Source organism: Barbus barbus, assembly GCF_936440315.1.
Source record: "Barbus barbus genome assembly, chromosome: 13".
Lineage (NCBI taxonomy): Eukaryota > Metazoa > Chordata > Actinopteri > Cypriniformes > Cyprinidae > Barbus > Barbus barbus.
The window spans coordinates 17823398-17846765 of NC_136741.1; the positions used below are offsets into that span (position 1 = coordinate 17823398).

At 35.4% G+C, this 23368-nt stretch overlaps 1 protein-coding gene across 3 annotated transcripts in view; it reads right to left on the bottom strand.

Annotated features, from left to right (window-relative positions):
* Positions 1–23368, bottom strand: part of LOC306879017 (3',5'-cyclic-AMP phosphodiesterase 4B-like) — a 170679-nt gene that overhangs the window by 35120 nt on the left and 112191 nt on the right. For 2 of the 3 annotated variants that reach the window (XM_079431679.1, XM_079431681.1), the window contains 4 exons: positions 8317–8511; positions 7222–7258; positions 7062–7132; positions 3928–3977 (listed from right to left, as the gene is read on the bottom strand). In XM_079431679.1, the coding sequence (XP_079287805.1) occupies positions 3928–3977; positions 7062–7132; positions 7222–7258; positions 8317–8511 (353 nt within the window). Of the gene's footprint in view, positions 1–3927; positions 3978–7061; positions 7133–7221; positions 7259–8316; positions 8512–14366; positions 14595–23368 lie in introns of those variants that run through there. The other variant, XM_079431680.1, reaches the window with a different exon arrangement.

A 23368-nucleotide genomic window follows, 5' to 3' on the forward strand; every position in this document is an offset into this window, starting at 1 on the left:
AAATTCAACTGTATAACGCTTTCACTGCAATTCATGTTAGAATTAAAGAACAATAAACATAATACTTATTACCGTTGCACTTATCTGTACATAGTAAATGCAGTTATTTTTAAGCTGTTGTTGGCATCCTATCTAAAACATGATTTAGCAAAAAAAAACAACAACAACTATAACATTACCACTTTAATATGTCTTGCAATATAACATTACCACTTTAATATGTCTTGCAATATACGTGCATGCAAAGGTTCTGCATGATCCTCTTGTTCAATATTCTCGAGGTCTGAATTGATATGGCAATATTGATGAACTTGCTGTTCCGGCAAGGGGCGGGGCAATACTGAATCACCGTCTAAGCTGTTCGCCAGTCACAACGCACTGGGACAGCTAACCAATCACAACTCATTTAATTTTTCTGAGGGTGGGCCTTCATCAAACCCGGAACTAATCGAGGTGTTTGTGCCAGGCTGGGGAGAAAGGTATTGTAATAATGTAAATTATGTGAAAAATAATGCGATTTTCGAACCAGTCAAGCATGAGGGCATGTTCTAGTACACCCCCAAAACAAAATCAAGACTTTGTAAAAGAGCATAATAGGACCCCTTTAATGGGGCAGTGGAGTTCCTGTAAGTTTTTTTTTTTTTTTAAGTTTAATTTCCTTTTCAATAAATGCCACGTTTTTACAGCGGTGTCATGTACGAGTTGAGAGATAAGATGTGAGGTGTGAGAGCTAACACATCTATCTACCACATGTTTACATAGAAGCCGGGCAGAGAAACTCACAAAGTGTGAACAGTAATAGCGATTTGGAACTTTCTACACAGGAAGCAACTTTGCTTTCAACTTCGCTATTCACTTCAATGGAGTTCGACATTAGCATGTTGCTACGCTAAAGGCCCGTTCACACCAAGGACGATAAATACGACAATAACCATAACCATAAACTACTGCTAATCAATTTAGTTCTATGAGAATAGGGAAGTCCACACCAAGGTCAAAGAACGTTATTGTTGGAATCACTTTCAGAGCAATAGAAAAAAAGTGATTGCTATTTTTGTTCACTACTTTTTGGTACAAGTTTTTTTTTTATGTTGCTTATTGCAATGCATTTTAAGATTGCCTTAACTGTTAAAATGACATGTTATGTTGCCTTTGAATTTGGCTAAAAAAAAGGTGTTTCTAAAGGAAGCATAATATAGAACAACCTTCACACCGTAAGCCCTTTTGATCCCTTAAAATATTGCCTCTGTAGGCAGCATACTAGATTTTGAAAAAGAGAAAGTATCAATGCTTTTGCAGTGTCAGTTTTTTTTTTTTCTAAATAGAGATAAAGGGACTAATCTGAAAAGAAAACAATGACAGCAGTCTTTTTTTTCTTATCATGCATCACAAAAATATGACAAAGTAGATTAGACCTAGAATAATTTACAGTACATTAACACACAGGCACTTATAATTCTATTGAATACTCTTGTAATATATCTTACACACAGTAGCATACTACACTGTATCATTTATCTGATACATAAAAGCTTTAAGAAGCTATGCAAAACCTCTCCAAAAAAAGTGCCATTTATGTTGTAAACAAATGCATGAATTCTGCATGACAATCACATTTTTTCAACATAACGAAACTAACAGCTTACTAAGAGGTGAGTAAGTATGATGTTTTACTGGCTGCATAATAGCAGGCACTTATCAGAAACCGATCAAGCCTGAAGAGCAACAGGAAGTGAATCTCAGTCCACCTGGTCCAAGAGGAAGTCAACAAAGCCGCATGCAAGCTGACTGACGTCAATCACAACCCACCGCACCTGACAGGAATTCCTACTGACTGCATTTCTCAAGCTCTTTGCTTCAGTATAATGCCACGTACCACTTTTCTTCCACATTACACATTGAAGACCCGGTACCATTTGCCGTATGCCAGAATTAATGCTGTTTGGCCTGATTACTGACGTTACAAGTGCGATTTACTAAAACTACTCTGTGTTACATGGAGCTGAACTCCTGTGCCCTTTATACTTTTTCCTCCTGAAACAAGAACATAAATGATAGACACACAGACAACATATTATATCCTTTCTCTTCCACTCTTATTTGATTTTTCCATCTTTCCTAGAAACATATTGACTGATTACAACCACCAAAACAGACTGTACAGGTCAAACACAAATTTCCCCCCAGAGTGCTTTCTGAAGTTCCTAAGCATGTTTTATTTGGGGGCCTTTGCTATTTTTATTTATACAGATAGTAGAGAGAAGGAAAGGAATTGTTTGAGGGGAGAAAATGTGATCAGGATGCGAGCCAGATTCGAACATGTCTCCTCCAAGTGAGTGCCAAGGCTCAATGTGCCCGTTACAAATTAGCCCATTTTTTCTCTACCTTATATTTTTTCACAGTACAATGTTATAATTTATACAAGAAAAAACGTCAGTGGTATAAGAAAAATGACTTAATTCAAAAATGTATTTCAAAGGCAACATAAGTTTTGTTTCTTACCCTACAAGCAGATATTTGGCATAAGGTCACTTAATATTTCAGAAAACAAGTCTTTATGTCTAATGTCATTTTGCTTATCAAGTAAATGCTTCTTGATATAAGATTGTTTTGTCCAAGCTATTTTTTCTGTCTTAGCTTTTGAGTTATGATCTGATACATAAGGTTGTGTTACAAGAATACAGTCAACTACATAATCTTCTTGCATCTCATTAAACAAAACTTGCTGAAGACTGCGTTTTTATGCAGCCTCTTTCATATTATCCTTCAGAAATGACCTCACTCTGCCAAGGTTTTCTTGACATTTCTAAGAAAACAGTCTGGGCTGTATAATAGAGGCTCCAGTGAATGGCCTTGTTCTGTTTAGTTAGCATAGATTACAGTTCTTCTGAAATCTCTGTCTGGCGTGTTCTCTGATATCACACTGGGAGCCATCCTCAAGGACAGAGAGTGAACTATGAGGAATTTTCCCACCCTTTATACTAAGCTTTCTGCTGAGGCAGGCCTGTTTGTCCGTTGTTTTATTGTATTTGGCAGGTGTGCATGCATGTGAGAGACAAACACGTAGCAGCCAGGGCCTTTTCCTATAGTCTAACACATTCTGTGCGACTAGACAAAACAGCCACTAATATGGGCACCGTGCTTGAATGTGTGTGTAGTTGAGTCTATTAAACATTTCAACACTGCCGGGCCAATCAGCAGAAGCTGCGGTGGAGATGAGTGATGAGGGATACAAGAGGGTAACGGTGTGGGCAGTCACGTAGCATGACAAGAGGTCATTAAAAATATACTTAAACAGCACAACAAAAAAACACGTGTTTACAGTCACACACAAAAACATTATCTTTAAGATGGAGTTATTTTAAAAGTATGGAAAACGTCTTTAACCCAAAGAGAAATTAATAAATATCTAGGATTTGACATATTTAACCCACACTTTTAGGATAAAACATTTAATAAGAAATTCTAATTCCAATCAACAGTCACTATTTGAAATTCTGCACTCGCTTCATAGTTAAAGGAGTAGTTTGCCAAAAATTTACATTTAGCATTCAATCACTGTGTATAAGCATGTATAAAAACATCTGTATAGCGAATAAAAACATCACAATAATTAATTAACATCCTGTGAAGTGAAAAGCTGCATGTTCACAAGAAACAAATCCATTAAGGTGTTTTAACTTTAAACTTTTTGCCAGTCCATAATCCATAACACTTCCGTCAGTAAAAAGCCCATCCCCTCTTGTCCTCTCACATTAAAATTCTGCAAAATTAAAATTTTCAGCAAATTTAAATTTAATACTATAAATCATTTTGCTGTTAATATGATATGTAATTTAAAAATTCTGAAAAATACAAGGATTTTCACTAGAGCTCTACAACTTTTGGACCTAATTTTTAATACATTTTTGCAGTTATAGGTCTTACCAGGTAGGCACACTCTGGTGATGGGGGGCTGGTTGGACACCGGGGACCTCCTGCAAGAGAAAATGTTGAAGAATTACTGAAAATGTGGTTGAATAAATAGAACTCCCTAAAATTCAAACACTTCTGTATGTCATTCCTTTGCGTCATCTCTAACTGTAACAGGATGCATTATGTCAAAGTAAAGAGCATATTTCCACATTAAAGAAGAATAAAGAAGAATTTTCTTAAGTGCATCATGGATTTTATGTGACACTCCTCTTTAATACAGCTGTATAATTATGATATCACAGGGTGTGTCCTCTTTTCCGTAAATACTTCCATAGAATTTCCCTGCAAGCTCATCTGAACTGGGTTGCCCTTGGACAGTCCAGCGAAGAACCCAACAAAAGCCTCAAACAGTGCGGTATAATTGCCCTGACGTAGATCCATGGTTATTTGAAAGGGCGAAATAGTTCTTCCATGAATAACACCAAGTAAACACCTTTTTCCCCGTTTACCCTCATTGCTCAGGTGGAAAAATGGAATTTAGGGGCATGTGGAAATCTTCTCCGTAGGCAAGTGATTTTTGGCGGGGATTTGAAATCTTGAAAACTGGTGACATGTTAAGTGGAAAATGGCTCTAGTGAAATGTCAGTGTGCATGGGTGGCCGAGTCCATAAAACAAATGATTGGAAAGACTGCCCTCTTGTGGTTGGTCTTACAAACAACAGAGTGGACTGTAAAATGAAAATAATAAAAATGTCTATATACAGTACCCTCCAAAAGTATTGGAACAGTAAAGACAAAATTGCTCTGTTGGCTGTGGAGTCAATACCTTTACAAATATGATTAAAAGATGAATATGAGACAAAACTACAGAATGTCACATTTTATTATTGGGTGATTCATCACATAGATGTTTTACCAGCTAAGAAGTTCAGCACTTTTAGAGTTTCATCCCTCTTTCTGATGTGAGCATAAGTATTGGAACAGTTGCCCCACAGGTCTTTCTAAGTGATCAGCTGTGTCCTGTTGCATTGATTCTTCAGATATTAAAAGCAGGGAATGTGTCGTATCAGTTATATCCATTACTTCTGCATTCTGAATCTTGCATTCGATGATGACACACACAAACCAGGATGAAGACGAGGGAGCTGACTTTGAGAGAAAAGCAAGCAATTTGGATGCTAAAAGAAAAGAGGAAGTCAGTTAGAGCTCTAGCAAAAACAAAGGGCATGGAGAAATCAAGAGTTTGGAAACCACCAGCGACACCAGCAACCAACAACGACCTGATCGGCTGAGAAAACAACAGTAGTTGATGACAGACAAATCATAAAAGCTGTGAAAATTAACCCTAAAAGACGTGTCTGTAAAATCACCAACAACTTCCAGAAAGCTGGGGTGATGCTCTCACAATCTACTGTCCTCAGGAGACTTTGACACAGAATTACAGATGCTACACAGCAAGATGCAAACCTCTGACCAGCACCAAAAATAGAAAGGCAAGATTAGAGTTTGCAAAAAAGCACAAAGGTGAGCCAGAAGAGTTTTGGAACTGTGTTTATGGACCGATGAGACAAAGATGAACCTTTATCTAAGTGATGGGAAAGCAAAAATGTGGAGAAAAAAAGGGAACTGCAATGATCCCAAGCATACAGCCTCATCTGTAAAGCCTGGTGGAGGTGGTGTCGTGGCATGGGCATGCATGGCTGCCTCTGGAACAGGCCCTCTCAACTTTACTGATGACTTAATGTATGATGACCCGAAGGGTACAAAACCATCTTGCCTAAAAATATTCAAGAAAATGCCACCAGATTAATTGGGAAGTGCTTCATATTGCACCAGGACAATGACCCAAAACACCCTGCCAGTTCAGTCAAGGAATTTATAAGGGCAAAGAAATGGAAAGTCTTAGATCGCCCAAGTCAATCTCCAGATTTAAATCCGATTGAACATGAATTTCACCAGCTGAAGAGGAGAGTAAAGGCAGAAACTCTCCAAAACAAGCAACAATTGAAATTGGCTGCATTAAAGGCTGGGAAAAGCATTTCAAAGAATGAGACAAGAGTCTGGTGATGTCTATGGGCCACAGACTCACTGCTGTGATTGTGCGCAAGGGATCTGCAACTAAATAATAGCTTTTAATCTTTTATATCTGCCTTATGTTCAACTGTCCCAATACTTATGCTCACATCAGATATAGGGATGAAACTCTAAAAGTGCTGTTCTTTTTATTTGGTAAAATATATGTGTTGAAACGGCTAATAATAAATTGTGACATTCTGTAGTTTTGTCACATATTCATCTTTTAATCATATTTGCAAATGTATTGACTCCACAGCCAACAGAGCAATTTTGTCTTTACTGCTCAAATACTTATGGAGGGCACTGTATATATATATATTTTTTAAATTAATAATAATAACTATAACTATTTTTAATAAATTAAGAACACTAAAATTAGACTACATTTTATGAAATGTTTTAATAATTTACATTTTGTAAAGCTTATATATAAGAGATGTGAAGCACATAACATATTAATCATTTCATACAATAAAAATTTGTTATTTGAGCTTTTAAGAATAAAATGGCATTTTAGCAACATTAAGAATACTGTTTCAAGCTTTTACTTGGTCTGCGCTAGTGACATCATCCCTGTTGGTGGAGTTTGGTCTATGTAAACAGTATTTTGTGGATAGTTATATCATATTCCTCTCTGGTTTCATTACAGATATTGTGTGAAAGTGACAAGGTTTAGCAGCTTTGAATTGTCAGAGGAGATACAAGATCGGATTTAACTTTCCACAGGTTAAGCGATTTTATTCTTCATGCTGGTCTCATGTAAACATGTATAAAATTTTGTGGTGTAATTTCTAATAAATTTTTCAATTTTTAATTTGTATTCCAATACAACACCTTGTCCCACAGACAAGTCCATTACTGCATACACATTTATTAATTTTTTTACTGTCGGGCAAGTCAAAAATATTGCAAACATTTCTTTAATCAAGAATCAACAGAATTATTATTTTTTTAACATAGAAACAATCCTTTAAAAATCTGCTATTTTTAGAGACAAAAAGTTAGAATTTAGTGTTGTTGTCTATTTAAGTTTAGATGAAAGTACAGCTTCTGTTTACAATAATACTCACTTGTTAGATGTGCACTGAACGTTGGTCAAGACAGTAAAGTTGTTTCTGACACTTCGAAGGCTTGCTAGAACCTAGAAAAAGACAAAAACTGTGAGGTAAAACCAAGCACACGTCCATCTGAAACGTAATCCTTAAAGAAACATGACACTAATGTGTTTACCTGAGCAAAAGGTGTGACTATCAAGTCATCCCCATGCCTGTAATCAAGTGAGAATACATTAACATCTTAAGCGATTGACACTCAAACAAAGCATGCACTATAATTTAAAAGTCAAAATGAAAACAAAGTTGATCCTATTTACTTTTTTAATAGATGTTGTTGGTCTTATTGTGAATGATTCCATGGCGAATACTGGCTAAGACTGGCTCTTTTTCTGAAATGATTTTCCTTTTCTGCCTGACATCTCTTGCGCCATGCAGACTACTGGAAATGTAACCAATAGCCAAATAGCTATTAATTGTTTTAGCAAACTCCTATTTGGTCTGGCTACATTCCCGTCCTGCATTTTTTCATGGTAAACATCTAGTTTTTAGTCAGTAATACTACCTCACTCATTAGACTCATTGTCAGGTGAGGCTCCTTTCAGTTTCAGGACCCTAAATGCCACCAAAAAATGGGTTACCAAGAACAATCCAGCACATTCCTCAGGGTTCAACAGATATTTGGCATCTAAGACTCTGGAAAATGCGTTCTTATATAATTCCAGGCAGTTACTGCCAGAAGGTTTGGGAAATAAGGCCTTGATTGAGATACGTTCTGGCATGCAAATTTCACTGCCGTGAGCAGCAGCGCATAAATCAACTCCACTAACCAACCCCGCCTCCACCTTTACCCTGCAGAAATGTTTGGAAACAGAAATACTAGCGTTGATGAAAAAAGAGGCATATTAAACAACTTCAAAGTCCTCAGATTACCAGATGCTGGATGGTTTAGTTGTGGACACAAATAAATTAAAGTGCTTTCCTAGTAACTTGGCTCATTAGCGAAGATGATTCAGTAATTACTGTTTGTAAAAGTACAAAATAAAAGTAAAGTAACTGAACTTACTATATCCATCCTTAACAGATGCAATGTGCAGGAAAAACCAACAAAATGCCACATTTTTCCCTTAAAAAGGCTTAAACCAACCTAGGAATACAGCTGGTCTTAGCTGATATTAGACCAGCAAACCAGTTCAGGCTGGTTTAAAATGTTGATTCAACAGGTCTAATACATAAAAGTAGCTCTTAACACATTAAAAACAACTTTACTCACAGTTCCGAGACGATAGAAGAATTTCGGGACATCGACTTTGGTGAGAGGTCATAGTCGCTGTCTGAGCGGTAGAGGAAGGACTCTCGCCGCTGGTTGTGGCCGGGAAAGTTTGTGTGCACAACCAGGCCAGAACCTGGTGAGGCCTGGGGGTCCAAAGGACTACAGCTTGCAGACGGGCCATTTTCCACATCGAAACTGCAATGGCACAAAAACAATACATTAAAATTAAGGTAAGAACACATACACCTATTTAATGGTCTTGTAATGCTGTCATTTTAACATACACAATATTATTTATATTACTTATATTGTTGTAATGATGTATATTTTGAAACAGGAGGTTTGGGAATTTTCAAAAATTTAATTTTTCAATATTATATTCACTTTTCTCTTACTGAAGACTAAGACCGTCAAACCAAAAACAAGTCAATACTGATCCACCTTAGTCATCCTCAAGATTCAATGTTATATATAGCTTAATGAAAATTTCAAGAGAAATACACAAGCTGTCCCCTGGGACCGGAGAGCTCTGGAAAGTCTCAAAGATTCCCAGCACTTGGGGCGGAAGCATGTCTCATCTTTCCAAACCATAAGGAAACATAGCGGAGATGGTCTCAGCCCACATCAAAAAGAAGAGAAGCAAGGGGAAACACATTACGTTCAAGTCAAATAAACAGTTTCAAAAGATGCTTGTGATTTCAGAGCTAACAGGGAGGAAGTAGCGACGGTCTTTACACTCAGAACGCCAGAGGTTTGGTGACTTTTCACTGTTGCTCCAAACACTGGAGTCTCAAAGTAAAAAACAAAACAAGTTTCAAAAACTAGGGAATAGGAGAACCATTCAAAACCAGTTTGTTGTTTTGCTCCAGTTGACCAATGGAAATTTACTACAATATACAAACCACACATACATGCATGAATATGAATATTTCTCCAATGATAATGAGAGTTATTGAGACGTCTCTGAGTGGCCTGATCCACGCGGAGGTCAGGCGTCTGACAACCAACAGCTAACACTGAATCAACATCCTCCTATTGTGCCCCTTTTTCCTGTTAGCCTGCCATTCACAACAACCATCAATAGCATTTGTGTGTTTTCACACTGCACTTAACCCCTTAATGGGTAAGCACATTTCTTGCAGCCATGGTCTGGGAAAATGTATTCAGGACAAGCTACATTGTACAGTACAAGTGATGTGCAAGAGCGAAACAAGTCATTATATAAACAGGTGGTGTTCTGTGTTTAATCAGTCTATGATACTGACACCTCAAATATGTAAATAAGAATATTAACCCAAGATTTGATACAAAAGAGCTCTGAATTTATGGATAATTGTTGGGAAATAACATAAATAAGTAACAGCCTGTACAGCTGTTTTATACTCTAGGTACATAATTCCATCAAAAATAAGTTCAGAAGTTCAGATTGTCCTCCTTGAACAATAAATCGACAAAGCCTCTAGAGATGCTGGAATTCCCTGCCCCCGGCATCTCTGTGAAATTTCATCTTCAAAACTCAATTATAAATGCATCTGTTAACTTGGTCAACAACTGAAGTGTTTATGCATTGTGCCTCTGTCTTGTGACTACAATCAATTCATCCCTCATTTTGTTGCAAATGTTCCTGTCTTGTGTATCTTTTGTCTCTGTATTTCTGTTTGCAGTGCAGCTTGTCCCACTTCGATATTTGTTCTTCTGATTTCAGCTGCAGTTGTTTCGTGCCATGCATTATGAAGCATGCTATTAAAATTATTAGGCCTATTTTTAATAATCCTGTTAATGTTACACAAAAGTACAATACAACTGAAAGCAACAAAACTAAATATTTGATAAATGAGATCAGTCAGATATGAGCAGTGAGAAAATTCTGATGTGGCCACAATGGTCTTTTGACTACATGCACAAGCAGCACATAAGTAAAACAGCAACATTTCTGCCGTTGCGGCTCAATACAGAAAATATAAGTGATTTTTTGGGTTACTACATTCATCATTTTCTACAATAACACCCATAATTATAAAATAGTTATAACAAAACTTAATTCTATACTGCTTATGCTACACTGCTAAGTGTGAACATCCAGGAAGGGTGTGACAAACCAGTAAACAACACTGCTTATAAATGCCACAACAGGCCTACATTTTTGTGATTTCTCTCCCAACAATATACATTCAGCCTGCTTGGTCATATATTCCACAATATAGAAGGGCTTTAAATCCGCTGTTGACTCAACATCAAATGCTAAACAAAAGAATCTAATCAGATGACGCAAAGCCAGATAAGACACTTGACGGAAACTGACTGACTGGCAGTTGTGTTTTTTTTCACTGGGAACATGATTCTTAGGTGGCACTTCTTTAGTAAATGGAAATTCTTTGTAACAAACTTTCAATGTGTCTAAAGCAGAATATACTCTGGGTCATTTGAGCTCCCTGGAGAGGTCAAGAGCGACCAGGAAACGATACCTCTGACCTCAGCTGTAACCAGTATCTCTGATTCCCATGACATTATAATTACAGAGTTCGTGTAAAGGGTGATAGTGGTTTTACATTGGGAGGAAATTAATCATGATAAGTTAAGTACAAGACGTGAAGTGGCCAAGTTGACATCTGACAACATAAAGGCCCCATGTTGTAATGATGTATATTTTGAAACAGGAGGTTTGGGAATTTTCTAAATTTTTATTTTTCAATAGCCCAACAAACTTACTTACTGTACATCACAACTATCAACCATGATTTGCTCATTCTAAAGATCGGACAAGAATCTATAGTGCAGGATGAGTCATAAATATATTTGATTTGTTTCCAAAAAGCGAAAGACTAGACAGTAACTTTAGGGTCAGAACTAGATATCTACTAAATGTTAATTATGTCAATGTTTAGGAGTACACAAGCATATAGGCCACCTCAAAGAACAATAAAAAATATCACAAAATAAAGCTTCTTCACTATCGCTCAATAACAGTTATTTTGGTATTATGTATATACTATATTTATATACTTATTTTTATAGTTGCAATTTTTCATTTAATTTCAATTTCAGTTTGAGTTATTTTGTTAGTTTAAGGTTTTTTCCCTTTAATTTATTTTTATTTCAGTTTTAGTATTAGTACATTTAGTACTTCAACTTTTATTTATTTCAATTAGTTGCCAGGAAAACATTTTTAATTTTAGTATAATTTAGAGAGTTTGTTTTCATTAAATATAAATATTTATGTTTTATTTGATTTCAGCTTTAATTTAATTACTGAAAAAATATATATATTTGTAATAGTTTTAGTTAACTATAACAACACTGCTCAACGAACAGACAAAATATTTGTGACATGAATGGTTATCATCAACAATTTCAAGCTCAATAATACTTGACCTCAGAGTTGACCATTTTCATCAAAGATACCATTGTTGTTTTAAAGTTAAGATCGGACATTTTTCCATGATTGCCTCACTTGTTTTGATTTGTAGTAAATGCGCAGAAATAGAATATCACATGGTTTTAAGCTAATGAAAATGTTTTTCAGCGATTAAATAGAATTGTTTGGTGTTTATATTCTCACCATGAAACAAAAAGGAGAGAATGTTATCTAATTATCCTGTGACTGCTGTTGAGTCACTGTCTGGTAACACATACACAACACAACAATAGTTTATGTAGGGCAGCTCCAAAAGACATCCTCTACTTGTCTGCTTCGCTTAAATCTCCACCACTCTAACAATGGTCCATCTTCACACAAAGAGACGTTATAATGGGTTTCAAATCATAAAGGTCTCTGTGTCTCACATATATTTTCAGTTCCCCTGCCTGCTAGTGGAACTGCTTGACAAAATTACAAAATGTACTTCACTGTAACATATGAGCAATTCAATTACTACATTATCAGGTATCATAGATCTTTTGTAATGATTTATTTGATCACATGCTTGTGGGGAAGAAGGGGAATTCTACGGACTTCAAGTTACACTGGATTCTACTCTGGCATCAGAAACTCAGAGACAGAAGAGGGAAGTTCACACGAGTCGGTCCGTGAGAATATTCAAGGCTGTGGACCCTGCTTTAAATGGCATTCTACAAGACTAAAAAATGCAGAATGCTTGCTGATTTTTCATGACATATTTCAGAATAAACAGATGCCCAACTCTGGGGATCATTTAAGATGACGTGGTTGTTTTGAAGAAATCAGCTGGTATGCAAGAGAATGTTTGTTTGTGCCAACTTTAGTAGACTAATCGCAGGAGAAAACCCCCCTGGAGAAATGGCTGGTGCCTTGTTTAACTCCCTGGTCCTAATGTCAACTTTATATTTGCTTTTTTCTAACCTGTACAGTATGTTCAGATCACTACCACAGACATATATACGACACAGTAAATACACAGTCATCGACGTTTGTCAGTTTTTTTTTTTTATTATTAAACTAAACACTATTTAATATTTAACACTATTTAAAAAACTAAACACCATTTAAACACTATTTATTCTTTTAAAAATATAGTTTATATTATGTATATTTTGTATTGTAAACTGTATGCGTATTTGTGCACTGTATATAAAATTCCTAACTGTGTACAGTTGCATAGAGTCAGGAGAACATTATTCTCATTCATTACACTTATGCATATAGTGGAGTGTCAAAAGTGATTTGATTGCATAAATAAAATCCAACAAAATATCTCTGACTTCAAAGGTTGTATTTAAATTTCACCAATTCAACACAATCCATATATGCTGCCAAGGGAACATGTTGTGTAGGTAAAAGTACCTCACAGAGCTCAGTTTCAAGCCACACATTTCTGCCTATTAGCACAAATCCAAACAATGTGGAGATTATCTTTGTTGGCATTTGGAGTCATAGGAGACCTTTACACACCCTGCCTGGACGTCAGAGCGCTGTGTGTAAACACAGATGATCACAAACTCATTCATTCATGTGTTTGACAATTAGAGTGTATATAAACATGGACACAAAGATATATTCATAACTGAAGAAACAGTTCACTAATACACATGGTAAAACTGAAACTTGCAACAAATAGCAGAACTGATAAAACGTTTGAACGCTAAATGTTTGCATACATACATACATAATTGAATGAATGAATGGGCCAGGGAATGACTGAATCAAGGTTATTATAATTAACAAACTAAGAAAAAAATAATAAAACCATAAAAAAAATGCACTACTTGAAATAAAATCAGTAACTAAAAAAAAATTAAATTAAAAAACTGTAATAGTATATTATAATAATAGTATAATAGCATAATAGTATCTAAATTATACAAAAAATTAAAATTAAAATATGAAATAAAATATTAAATATTATCATAAATATTTAATATTAAATTAAAACTTTGATTTCTATGCAAAAACCCATTTCCAAATATCTCATGAGAGGGTACTTAAAACCAATCTTCCATCGAATTAGGGCAAAATGTTAGCATTCCGGAAACTTATTTTAGTTTGGAATTGAGCTAAAGCTGTGTGGTAATGTTTACCCAAACAAAGTAAAGCAAGAACAGGGCTCAGGTGTGAAATTACAGTAGAGGTGAATGTATCAACTGATACCACAAGCACACAGAGTGTGTATAACATGCAATCCAGTGCATGCACACAATAGCCCGATGGAAAATGTACTACAGCTGTGAACAATTTGACTCTTATATAAGCACAGAGCTCCGTTTACTTACAAACACAAATTCACAAACTGCTTGAGTAACAAAAATTCATCACAATGAACTCAAAAATAAGCCCAGAAAAAGGGGGTAGAATAAGAAAAAGTACAGAAAGTGATACTATAGATGAAGATGACATCTGATCGCTATGTGGACAAGGGTTCTGAAGAAAGGGACAGAAATTCATGACGTAGACAGACAGAGAGATGTACAAGTAGTGGCTCATATTTAAAGTAGCACTTTGGATACGTAGCTGCAGTAATTGCATACATAAGCAAGCAGAAAAAAACAGAGGGAGGAAGAGAGAGTGTGTGAAAGCATATGAACCAGATAGAGTCTGAGACGTAACAGAGTCAGAAGAAGAGGAGGTTAGTTCTAACCTTAAGGTGGAGGTGTGCAGCCTTTTCACCACCTCCTCACTGAAGTCAAAATGAACCCTGCTTCTGTGGCAGGGCGACCTGCGGAGCATGGCCCTGGAACACACCGCTGTGCTGTTCAGCATGCTCTAGTAGCGTCTCCCTTGCATGACTCCCCTAACACTTAGTGCCCTCCCACAGAGCTCAACTTCACCGCACAGCCACTTCCTTTTGAAGTCCAGCTGCACTAGCACTCAACTCAGCTCTGAGAGAGAAGACAGCCGCACATGAACCTGGGGCGGAGCTCTCAACGTGGAGTCGGAATGTCTCATTCCTAAATGTCTGCTGCAGACACAAACAAAATACATGCAGCTTGATTTAATGAAGGGCATTCGACATTCCAGAAGGGTTATTAATATGTTTTATCGCTTTCTGAATGCCTCACATTGTGGTTGGAATACTTCAGAAGAAGTGTAAAAAGGGGTTTGGGCTTTTTGCGACTTCTGAAATGAAACACTGTCTATTTCAGTGACAAACTTGCGGCAAGACTCATGAGCTATAATGACAAACACATCCAAAACTATGAGTGCTACTACACTGCAACTTGTATATATTGACCTGCATTAAAATACTAATAAGTATTGCTAATGCATAAACTACACAGTTTAACATTTTAATTTTAACATTTTAATTTCCTTTGCCCACCTAAAATTAATCTGTAAAAATCTTAATATATTTAGTAATACTAATAATACTGTTAAATGTAATTATTTTGAAAATGTTAATGGAATATATATTTTTCTACTGTATATAATAATAATATGTTGAGATCCTTAAATTCACTAAAACAACTGATTTTAGTTAGCAGTGTTTTGCTCTCTCTCTCTCTCGCTCTCTCTCTCGCTCTCTCTCTCTCTCTCTCTCTCTATATATATATATATATACATACACACACACACACACACACACACACACACACACACACAAGTAGTGCTACTTATCAGCTTCTTATCAGTCAAAATATAAAAATAATTATCATTTTGGACAGAATTTTAGTTATTAAACCTCAATATATCTGTCTATATAATTCTGTCTGTACAATTTATCAGTCAAAAACATGAAAATAGTTATAAGCTAATTGCGTCAGATATTATTTATTATATAGTATGTTTTGTCTGTATACACCTGCATAATAGTTTGACAGACAGCTAACAGATTGAATGAACTTCAGACATGTAAAAGTTGATAGTGGAAAGTTATTTAAATTGTTTTAATTTAATTTTATTTTATTTTAAAGCTGTAATCACTTTACCTGAAACAAACTGACATCAGAACTGTAGGACAGCAAAACTTGCCATTGTTCAGTGTGTGTGTTGTTTGACTTTTGCCAAGAGATCTATCTGTGATGCTTAGATCCTCTGTTGGTCAAATGTCTTTGTGCAATGTGAATTCACGGGTCAGAGGTTATCAATCTGAATTTTGGTATGCAGTGGAAGACAAAACTGCATGAGCTTGTGTTTCCGTCACATGCATATAAGTGAATAGAGCATCAAGAGAATGCTGCTTGCTTGCTTTATTTATAACTGAAAATAAAGATATTATTTATTTATTTATTTTAAAAATTTGAGCATGTGGAACATGTAGCACATTAAGTTCTGTATCACACAATAAAAAATAGTCCAAAACTGAAATCCACTCCAGGAAACATTATTACCATCAATGAGAAGTGTTTTGTGTTATAGGATTACAAAACATTCCAATCATTCATCCTTACGAGTCTTTCCTACACGACATTTCACTGTTGTTTGATGTGTGAAGACTCTTGTGATCTTTAGTCATCATAAAAAACTCATTTAAATATGACTGATCTGTCGTCATTGTGTGCAATGCTAAGATTCTTACTCGTTCATGAGCTCTGCTGAGAGGAAATGAAGCTGTGAGGAGACACGTGAAGCTAAACAGAGTAAACGTTGACACAAGATAAAACAATTTCTAAGTGTGAAGTTTGAGCTGAGCAGAGGAGCAGAAGAGCAGAGGAAGATCTGTCTGCCGTACAGCTGATATATCTAAACATGTGAGAACGTAATAGGTTAAAAATTAAAGACTTCACATTCTACACTAGCCTCAGGAGCCGTGATTACACATACGATGGAATCATTTATTTAATATGCTTACTTATTTAATGTCATGGCTGTTAAGGGCTCATGGGGTTGAGGTGCACAGAAACCTAGAATGTTGTGATACTAAGGATGCTGATAATACTTACTACAGTATTGCCCACTAGATGGCAGAGTTTACAAATAAAGAAAATCAAGCGTCAAGTAAGACTTTGTTGACGTTTAATAAAAACCTTGCCTGCTAATTTGAGTCAGTAAAACTTAATTGAGAAGAGATCATGAGCAACTAATTAATATGAATGAACTAATAGATCAAACTTCAACAATAAACAGGACGACTCACAATATGAGTAATATTTGCAATACTCCTAAAATACTTCATGACCCAATAACTCCCATGCTTCCTAAACATTGTAAATAACAGTATATATTTTTATTTTTTGCAATCACTTGGCACACAAGAAAATACCAAAACTGTCTACTTTAAGTCTTTCAAATCTTTAACCAAAATTAAGACCATAATAGAAAGATTAACATTTATAGTTTTTTTACATCTTCAAATGTTCAAATAGATAGGAAAATCCTACTTTACACATCGCTCACGCACAGTAACCATAACAGTATAAAGTGTATTATAAGCTTGTGCACTTACTTTGATGTACTGAGAATTAGGTTATTATGTAATTGATCATCAATTAAATTGACAATTGATTGATTATTACTTAAAATAACATCCTGTATTTAATTCACCCCAAAATGAAAATTCTGTCATCATTTACTCACCCTCCACTTGTTCTAATCCTGTGCGAGTTTCTTTCTTCTGTTGAACACGAAAGAAGATATTTTGAAAAATGAAAACCATTTTTTCTCCATACCACTCAGTCAACTCCTTGGTTTCCAACACTCTTCAAAGTATCTTCTTTTGTGTTCAACAGAAGAAAGAAACTTGTACAGGTTTAGAATAACTTGAGAGAGATTAACCCTCTGGTGCTCCTTATTTGGGAGTCACACTTGTTATCTTCACGGTCAAAACTGGACACCTAAAATTTAACCCCCCCTCCCCAGTAAAATCAATGTAACATATTGTTGTTTAATAATATTTTTTCTTTTGTATTTTGAGAAATTTCATGGTAATAATTAATATTTATGCAATAATTATGATCAAATTTTCCCTTTGAAAATAATAATAATAAAAAAATTCAAATATATATATATTTTTTTCAATTATGGCAGTATTTCATGTTAATGAAAATAATGAGTCAAAGCTTTTCAAATCCAATTTTTGAAGCCATCTGGTGGGAGTAAAATAAGCAAAACATCTGCAATTCCATGGTTTAGCCCATAGATTCCTACATAACTCTATATAAAAGGCCTATAAATTCTCTAATAAACTGTAAACTGTAAACAAAATCTGTGAGAGCACTTATTGGTAAAATCACCTTGACAAAATACATAAGATGTAAGAGAAACATTAACTAAATATTTATCCTAAATGTCATTAAATTGTTCTCTCTGAATATCACTCTTGCATTAAGAGCAAGCACAGATTGTCTTATTCTGTCTTAATGTGTTCAAAATCAATGAATCATTGCATAACATACACATACCTGTCACTCTAGGGGATATTTCACTGATTCATGTGACACACTCGGTCTCTCACTTCTAATCAAAGTGCACTGACCTTTGTTTACCTGCTCTGTCTAATTCAATCTAACAAGTCCAACAGGAACGTCATGCATCTCTTTGATTTATTCACAGATGTGATGTTCTTTGACAGGTGTGAGACAGAGGACAGCCAAGGAGAGAGAGAAAAAAAGGAACAGTTAACGGGACAGTTTTCAGAATTGAAAACCCTGCTTTATCTGAAACCTTTTGAGAATTCTATATGAAGAACACACTGAAATGACGATTTCGGTGTGTTCCTCACATAAAACTAGGGCTGCATGATAAATCATTTTAATCGGAATCACAATTTCTGCAATATTTACCTGATGGTTATTTATCCTAACCCTCTATAGGACTAATTGTGAATTTACAGCTTAAAAAATAATTGACTTTATATTTTATATAGTATATTTTATAAACTATATATTTAGGAGTAAAATCATTTTCCAAAATTAGTTTTATTCATCTGACCTTAGTAATTTATAACTGACGTTGTACCATTAGGGTAAATAATTTTTTGGCAAATTGTCTGAAACTTCACACACAATCAAATGCTTTTTCATCTGAAAAGAAGCGAAAAGGTTTTACTGTTTCAATAAACATTAAAAATCTTTATGAACATTCAATTTTTTTCTTGTGCTGCTATATTTGATTTGGAGCTAATTTGGAGCTAATTTCAAATTAATTATCATAGCGCAAGTGAAAGTCAACAAGACTCTTATTTTTCAGTGTACCCTACACATCCCACATCTAAGTAGACGCTGACTTGTGCAGTCATCACTGGAGCATTGCTGCCTGTCAGTATAGTAATGCCAACAGACATTGGACTCTTTCCTGACCTCTGGTTGTTGTATGGATCACATCTTTCAAACTGGCATACAATAATGTACCCAAATGCCTGACTTCCACAACAACCTATTCTTCATCACTGCCCTCAACCTCAATGCTTCTATCTTCTTTGGTCCTCAACAACTTCTTTTATTACTACAACCTGATTTTCTGATGGACTCATATCATCATCATTAATACTTTCTGAAATAAGTACAGATTTCTCACCATCTTCCAAAAATGTTCCAAAAATGAACCTAAAACACATAAAGGCCTGCCTGCCATGGTCAATAGTAGGGGTGTGCCATATCATACCGTCCATGATAATACCGGTATAAATTTTTACATGATAAAAAAAGTGTCATATCGTGACTTCAATGATATAGTGACTTGATGACGTATCAAACTTATGATGGCTCATTGGCTCATTGGCTCATTGTTCGGCAGCCAAAATTATTCGGCCGAAAATAGCAACAACAAAAAAAAGCTCTTTCGGTGTTCGGCCGAATAAGCAAAAAGACCAATTAAATTGTACCGAACAATGACGTGCCGCGATCAAATAGAGGCGCGCGTCTTGTTAGCCAGGGTTCAAAGTCCAAACCTAGAGGGAAATCTGTGCTGAAACTGTGTTACTCGTCAGTTGCTCAGTAACACTTATGAATTTTTACAAGGCATGTGACAATGTGATACGTGCATCCTCCCAAATTAGTAATGAGAATAATTTATAAATCTGCTGCTGTCAACAAAAAGAAGCACTGAGGACTTCCTGCGGGTTTCCGTCAAAGTAAAAGCTCCATCAACATTCAGAAATGTTAGTATTGTCATCTTACTGTTGTTCTGTTAAATAAAATTAAAAAGTATGACAATAATAATGATAATAAGTACAACAGCTCTATTAATATATTTATTATAACGTTCACATATAGTGTTCAAATTGGGAATTGTAATATTTTCTAATGTTTTAAAATAATTAGCATTTATTTGCAAACCTGATTCAAGAAGGGGGTCTCAAAAATGGCCACAAATATTATTTTACTAACTTATTAATGTTAAATTGTGCTTTGTTGGTATAATGTCTGCTAGAATGTAAAAAAAATCATCAGTGTTAAGTATTTTTTAAATAGTTGTTTCATATTAGTGTACAATGTTTAAAAATAATCATTTATTCCATGTAGTGTCCATTTCATTCATTTAACATTTAATATTAACGTTTAAAGTTATTTGACAATATTTTTTTTTTTTAAAGTAACGCAATAGTTACTTTCCCTAGTAATTGGTTTATTTTATAATGATGTAACTGAGTTACTATTTGTGAGAAGTAACTAGTAACTATAACTAATTACTTTTTTAAAGTAACTTGCCCCACACTGGTCACTATTGCACTATAATGCTGCTTCTGCCACCTTATGACAACACTTCGTATAAGGTAGTCTGTCATCAATGACAGTAGCTCATTGGAAAAGGATGAAACATGGTCTTCATTGTGTTTGCACTAATAAATGCTGCTGCCTGCCAGCTGCAATCACCAATAAAACGTTGTTCCATATTTGTTTGTATATCGTCATAAATATCATTATCGCAAATATTCTTGAAATATCGTGATATAATTTTGAGGCTATATCGCCCACCCCTAGTCAATAGTGCCAGCTACAGCAAATATGCATCCCATAATAGGACTCTGTCACTTATGCATGACACTCAGATTTGTTGGTCTCTGAGTTGTTGTTTTTATAAAAGTGCATTAAAAATGACAAAAAAAACTTTAGAAAACATTTGGATGTACAATTAAATTTTTTATAACTTGAATTTATATGTATTTTTCTAACATGAGCTCAATGTGGAGCCTTGAGAGCATGTGACCTAACATGTTCTAATGTATCCTTTACTAGTTAACAAAAATGTGAAGCACATGGCTAATAAATTAAAATTTTACTGCTTGAAGGGGATGTCATTTGACATCCCTAAAATAAAATTTTGTTGGTTGAATATTAATATTGTATTTTAAATGCAATTTTCTGATCGTCATTTATAAATGACGATATCGAACAGAGGGCTAAAAATGTTTAATGTTTTATTCATCATTTTACATTATCTTGCATTGGAAGAAGCCTTATGCTTGTGGTTGCCAGATGTCAAGAGCTTAAATCCCCCAATCAGAGTTTTCAGGATACCTGGTGTTTGCCAGTCTGTTTTCTTTCATGTGATCATTTGTACTTTTTGCTTCGACTAAATCTGCAAGCAAACCTGAACTGTAATAAATCTGAACCTGAATCTTGACAATATTGCTTGCAATTGAATAAATACGCAACCTCTGTGCCACAATACAAATTCAATTTTGCTGTTGTTTTAAAGGGGTCATATGATACGATTTCTTGTTTTCCTTTTCTTTAGTGTGTTATGTTGCTGTTTGTTCATGTATACGATCTGCAGAGTTACAAAGCTCAAAGTCTCTCACAAAAGGATTTATTCTATCTAAAAGAGAAGACTGGGATAAAACGCCTCATTAAAACACACCCCCACATGTCTATGTCACAATGTGGAAATACTTGCGTAATGCCGCCCAAATGTGAACGCAAAGAAAGAAGGCGTGGTTTCAGTAACTGCAATAGTGTTGAAGCAGCCATGTCAGGGAGACGCTGTGTGTTTTTATGCGAAAGCAAAAGCACTTTATTTGGCCTTCCAAAAGTAGATGCAATTAGGAATCATTGTTAAGATTTGTTTACTACAGAACAGCACAACCCAGATGTTCGAATTTGTGCAATGCATTTTGTGGACGACAGTTTCGTGAACCAAGGAGAGTACAAGGCTGTCTGTGCACGAAGGCTTATTTCTAAAAAAAAAAGGGTAAATTCCAAATTTGCCATGATAATTTGGTGCTTCTGAATCAGCGTCTGTAAGTATGTTTTGTTATTAGTTTAAGTATTTGCTTTTGACTGTTCAAATGCGGAGTTTTGTGCAGTGTAGAGTAATGTGTTGTGTGTGTGTGTGTGTGTGTGTATGTGTGAGAGAGAGAGAGAGAGAGAGAGAGAGAGAGGGGGTCACATCACAGCTCATCAGCTTATCTTAATCGCGGCTTGTGCGCAAACACATACGAGCATCATCACTGTGTCGGTCACGCGACTCTGTTCCCCTTTCGGGCTTGAACTGATGGTAAAACTAAGGACATTATTAACTGTCTTTATATTTACTTTGAAAGTTGAAGCGTGCTTGTGGTGTTCGGCCAATCACAATGCACTGTGTCAGCTGGCCAATCAGAGCAGACTGTGCTTGTCGGAAGGAGGGGCTTTGTAGAAAACCAGGCGTTTGAGAGAGGCGGAGCATAGAGGAACTACAATAATGTACAGTATTTGAAAAATAATGTGTTTTATGAACATTAAAGCATGTCAACATATTCTGTTATACCAAATGCACAAAATAATGATCTTTAAAATAGCATCATATGACCCCTTTAATGAAAAATAGTTAATATCAGGAATTTTACTGATTTAGCTTTTGAAAGAAGCTTCTTCTTGTACTTGTTTTGACTTCATAATGAATGTGTTAATTTATATTACGAATTAATTAGGAAACAAGATGAGGTCAAATAAACCAGTTGACATTCTCTTGATTAATTCTGAATAACTGAATAATTCTGATGAAATGTAAAAAGACATTTCTAAAATGGCAATTATTATGATTATTAACTGTGATTGTCAGTTTAGCCATTATCATGCAGCCCTACATAAAACAATTCTATGGCTTCAGAAAGTTTAGAAAATGGAGCACAACAAAATGACGGTCAGTAAATGTTGGCAATTTTCATTTTTGGGTGAACTATTGCTAGCAAGTGAAGAAAAATACAGGAAGAAGAAAAAGAAGTCAGGAAGGCTATTAAAAGGTGAAAAAAGGAAAATAACTTGTGGAAATGAGTGTTAGAGGGCAAGGGGGAAAGTCTGAAATTTTCTTATGCGTTTTTTCAGTTTTTTCGTATTCGTTATCCTTACCTATCAAAATGCTTACTACGGATGCAAAAACGCAGAAAATCAAACCTGATCTGAATTTTTTTATGATGGACGAATGTTTCAGAGGCAGTGTGTAAATGTGATTGACACAATGTGAGGTCATATTTATTTTTTAACGTGCGAACATTTCGGACTCGGTGTGCAATGACATTAAGGGCTGATCTTCTCCAGATGGGCACAGGGAGGGAAGACGGAGAGGTGAATGGTAGAAGTCAAAAGGACCTGACTCCCACTGTGAAGCTGGCTATCTGAGAGCCCAGCGGATCCAATCTACATGCTTTCACCTTTCACCGCTAACTCTATACAAGCTTATCTGACTGGCAAAAAACACAGGGCAGCACTTAAGTTTCAACTGCTAGGATAACTGCCTGCTGATCATGAAAATGACACATAATCGCTTCTCATTTTCATGAGT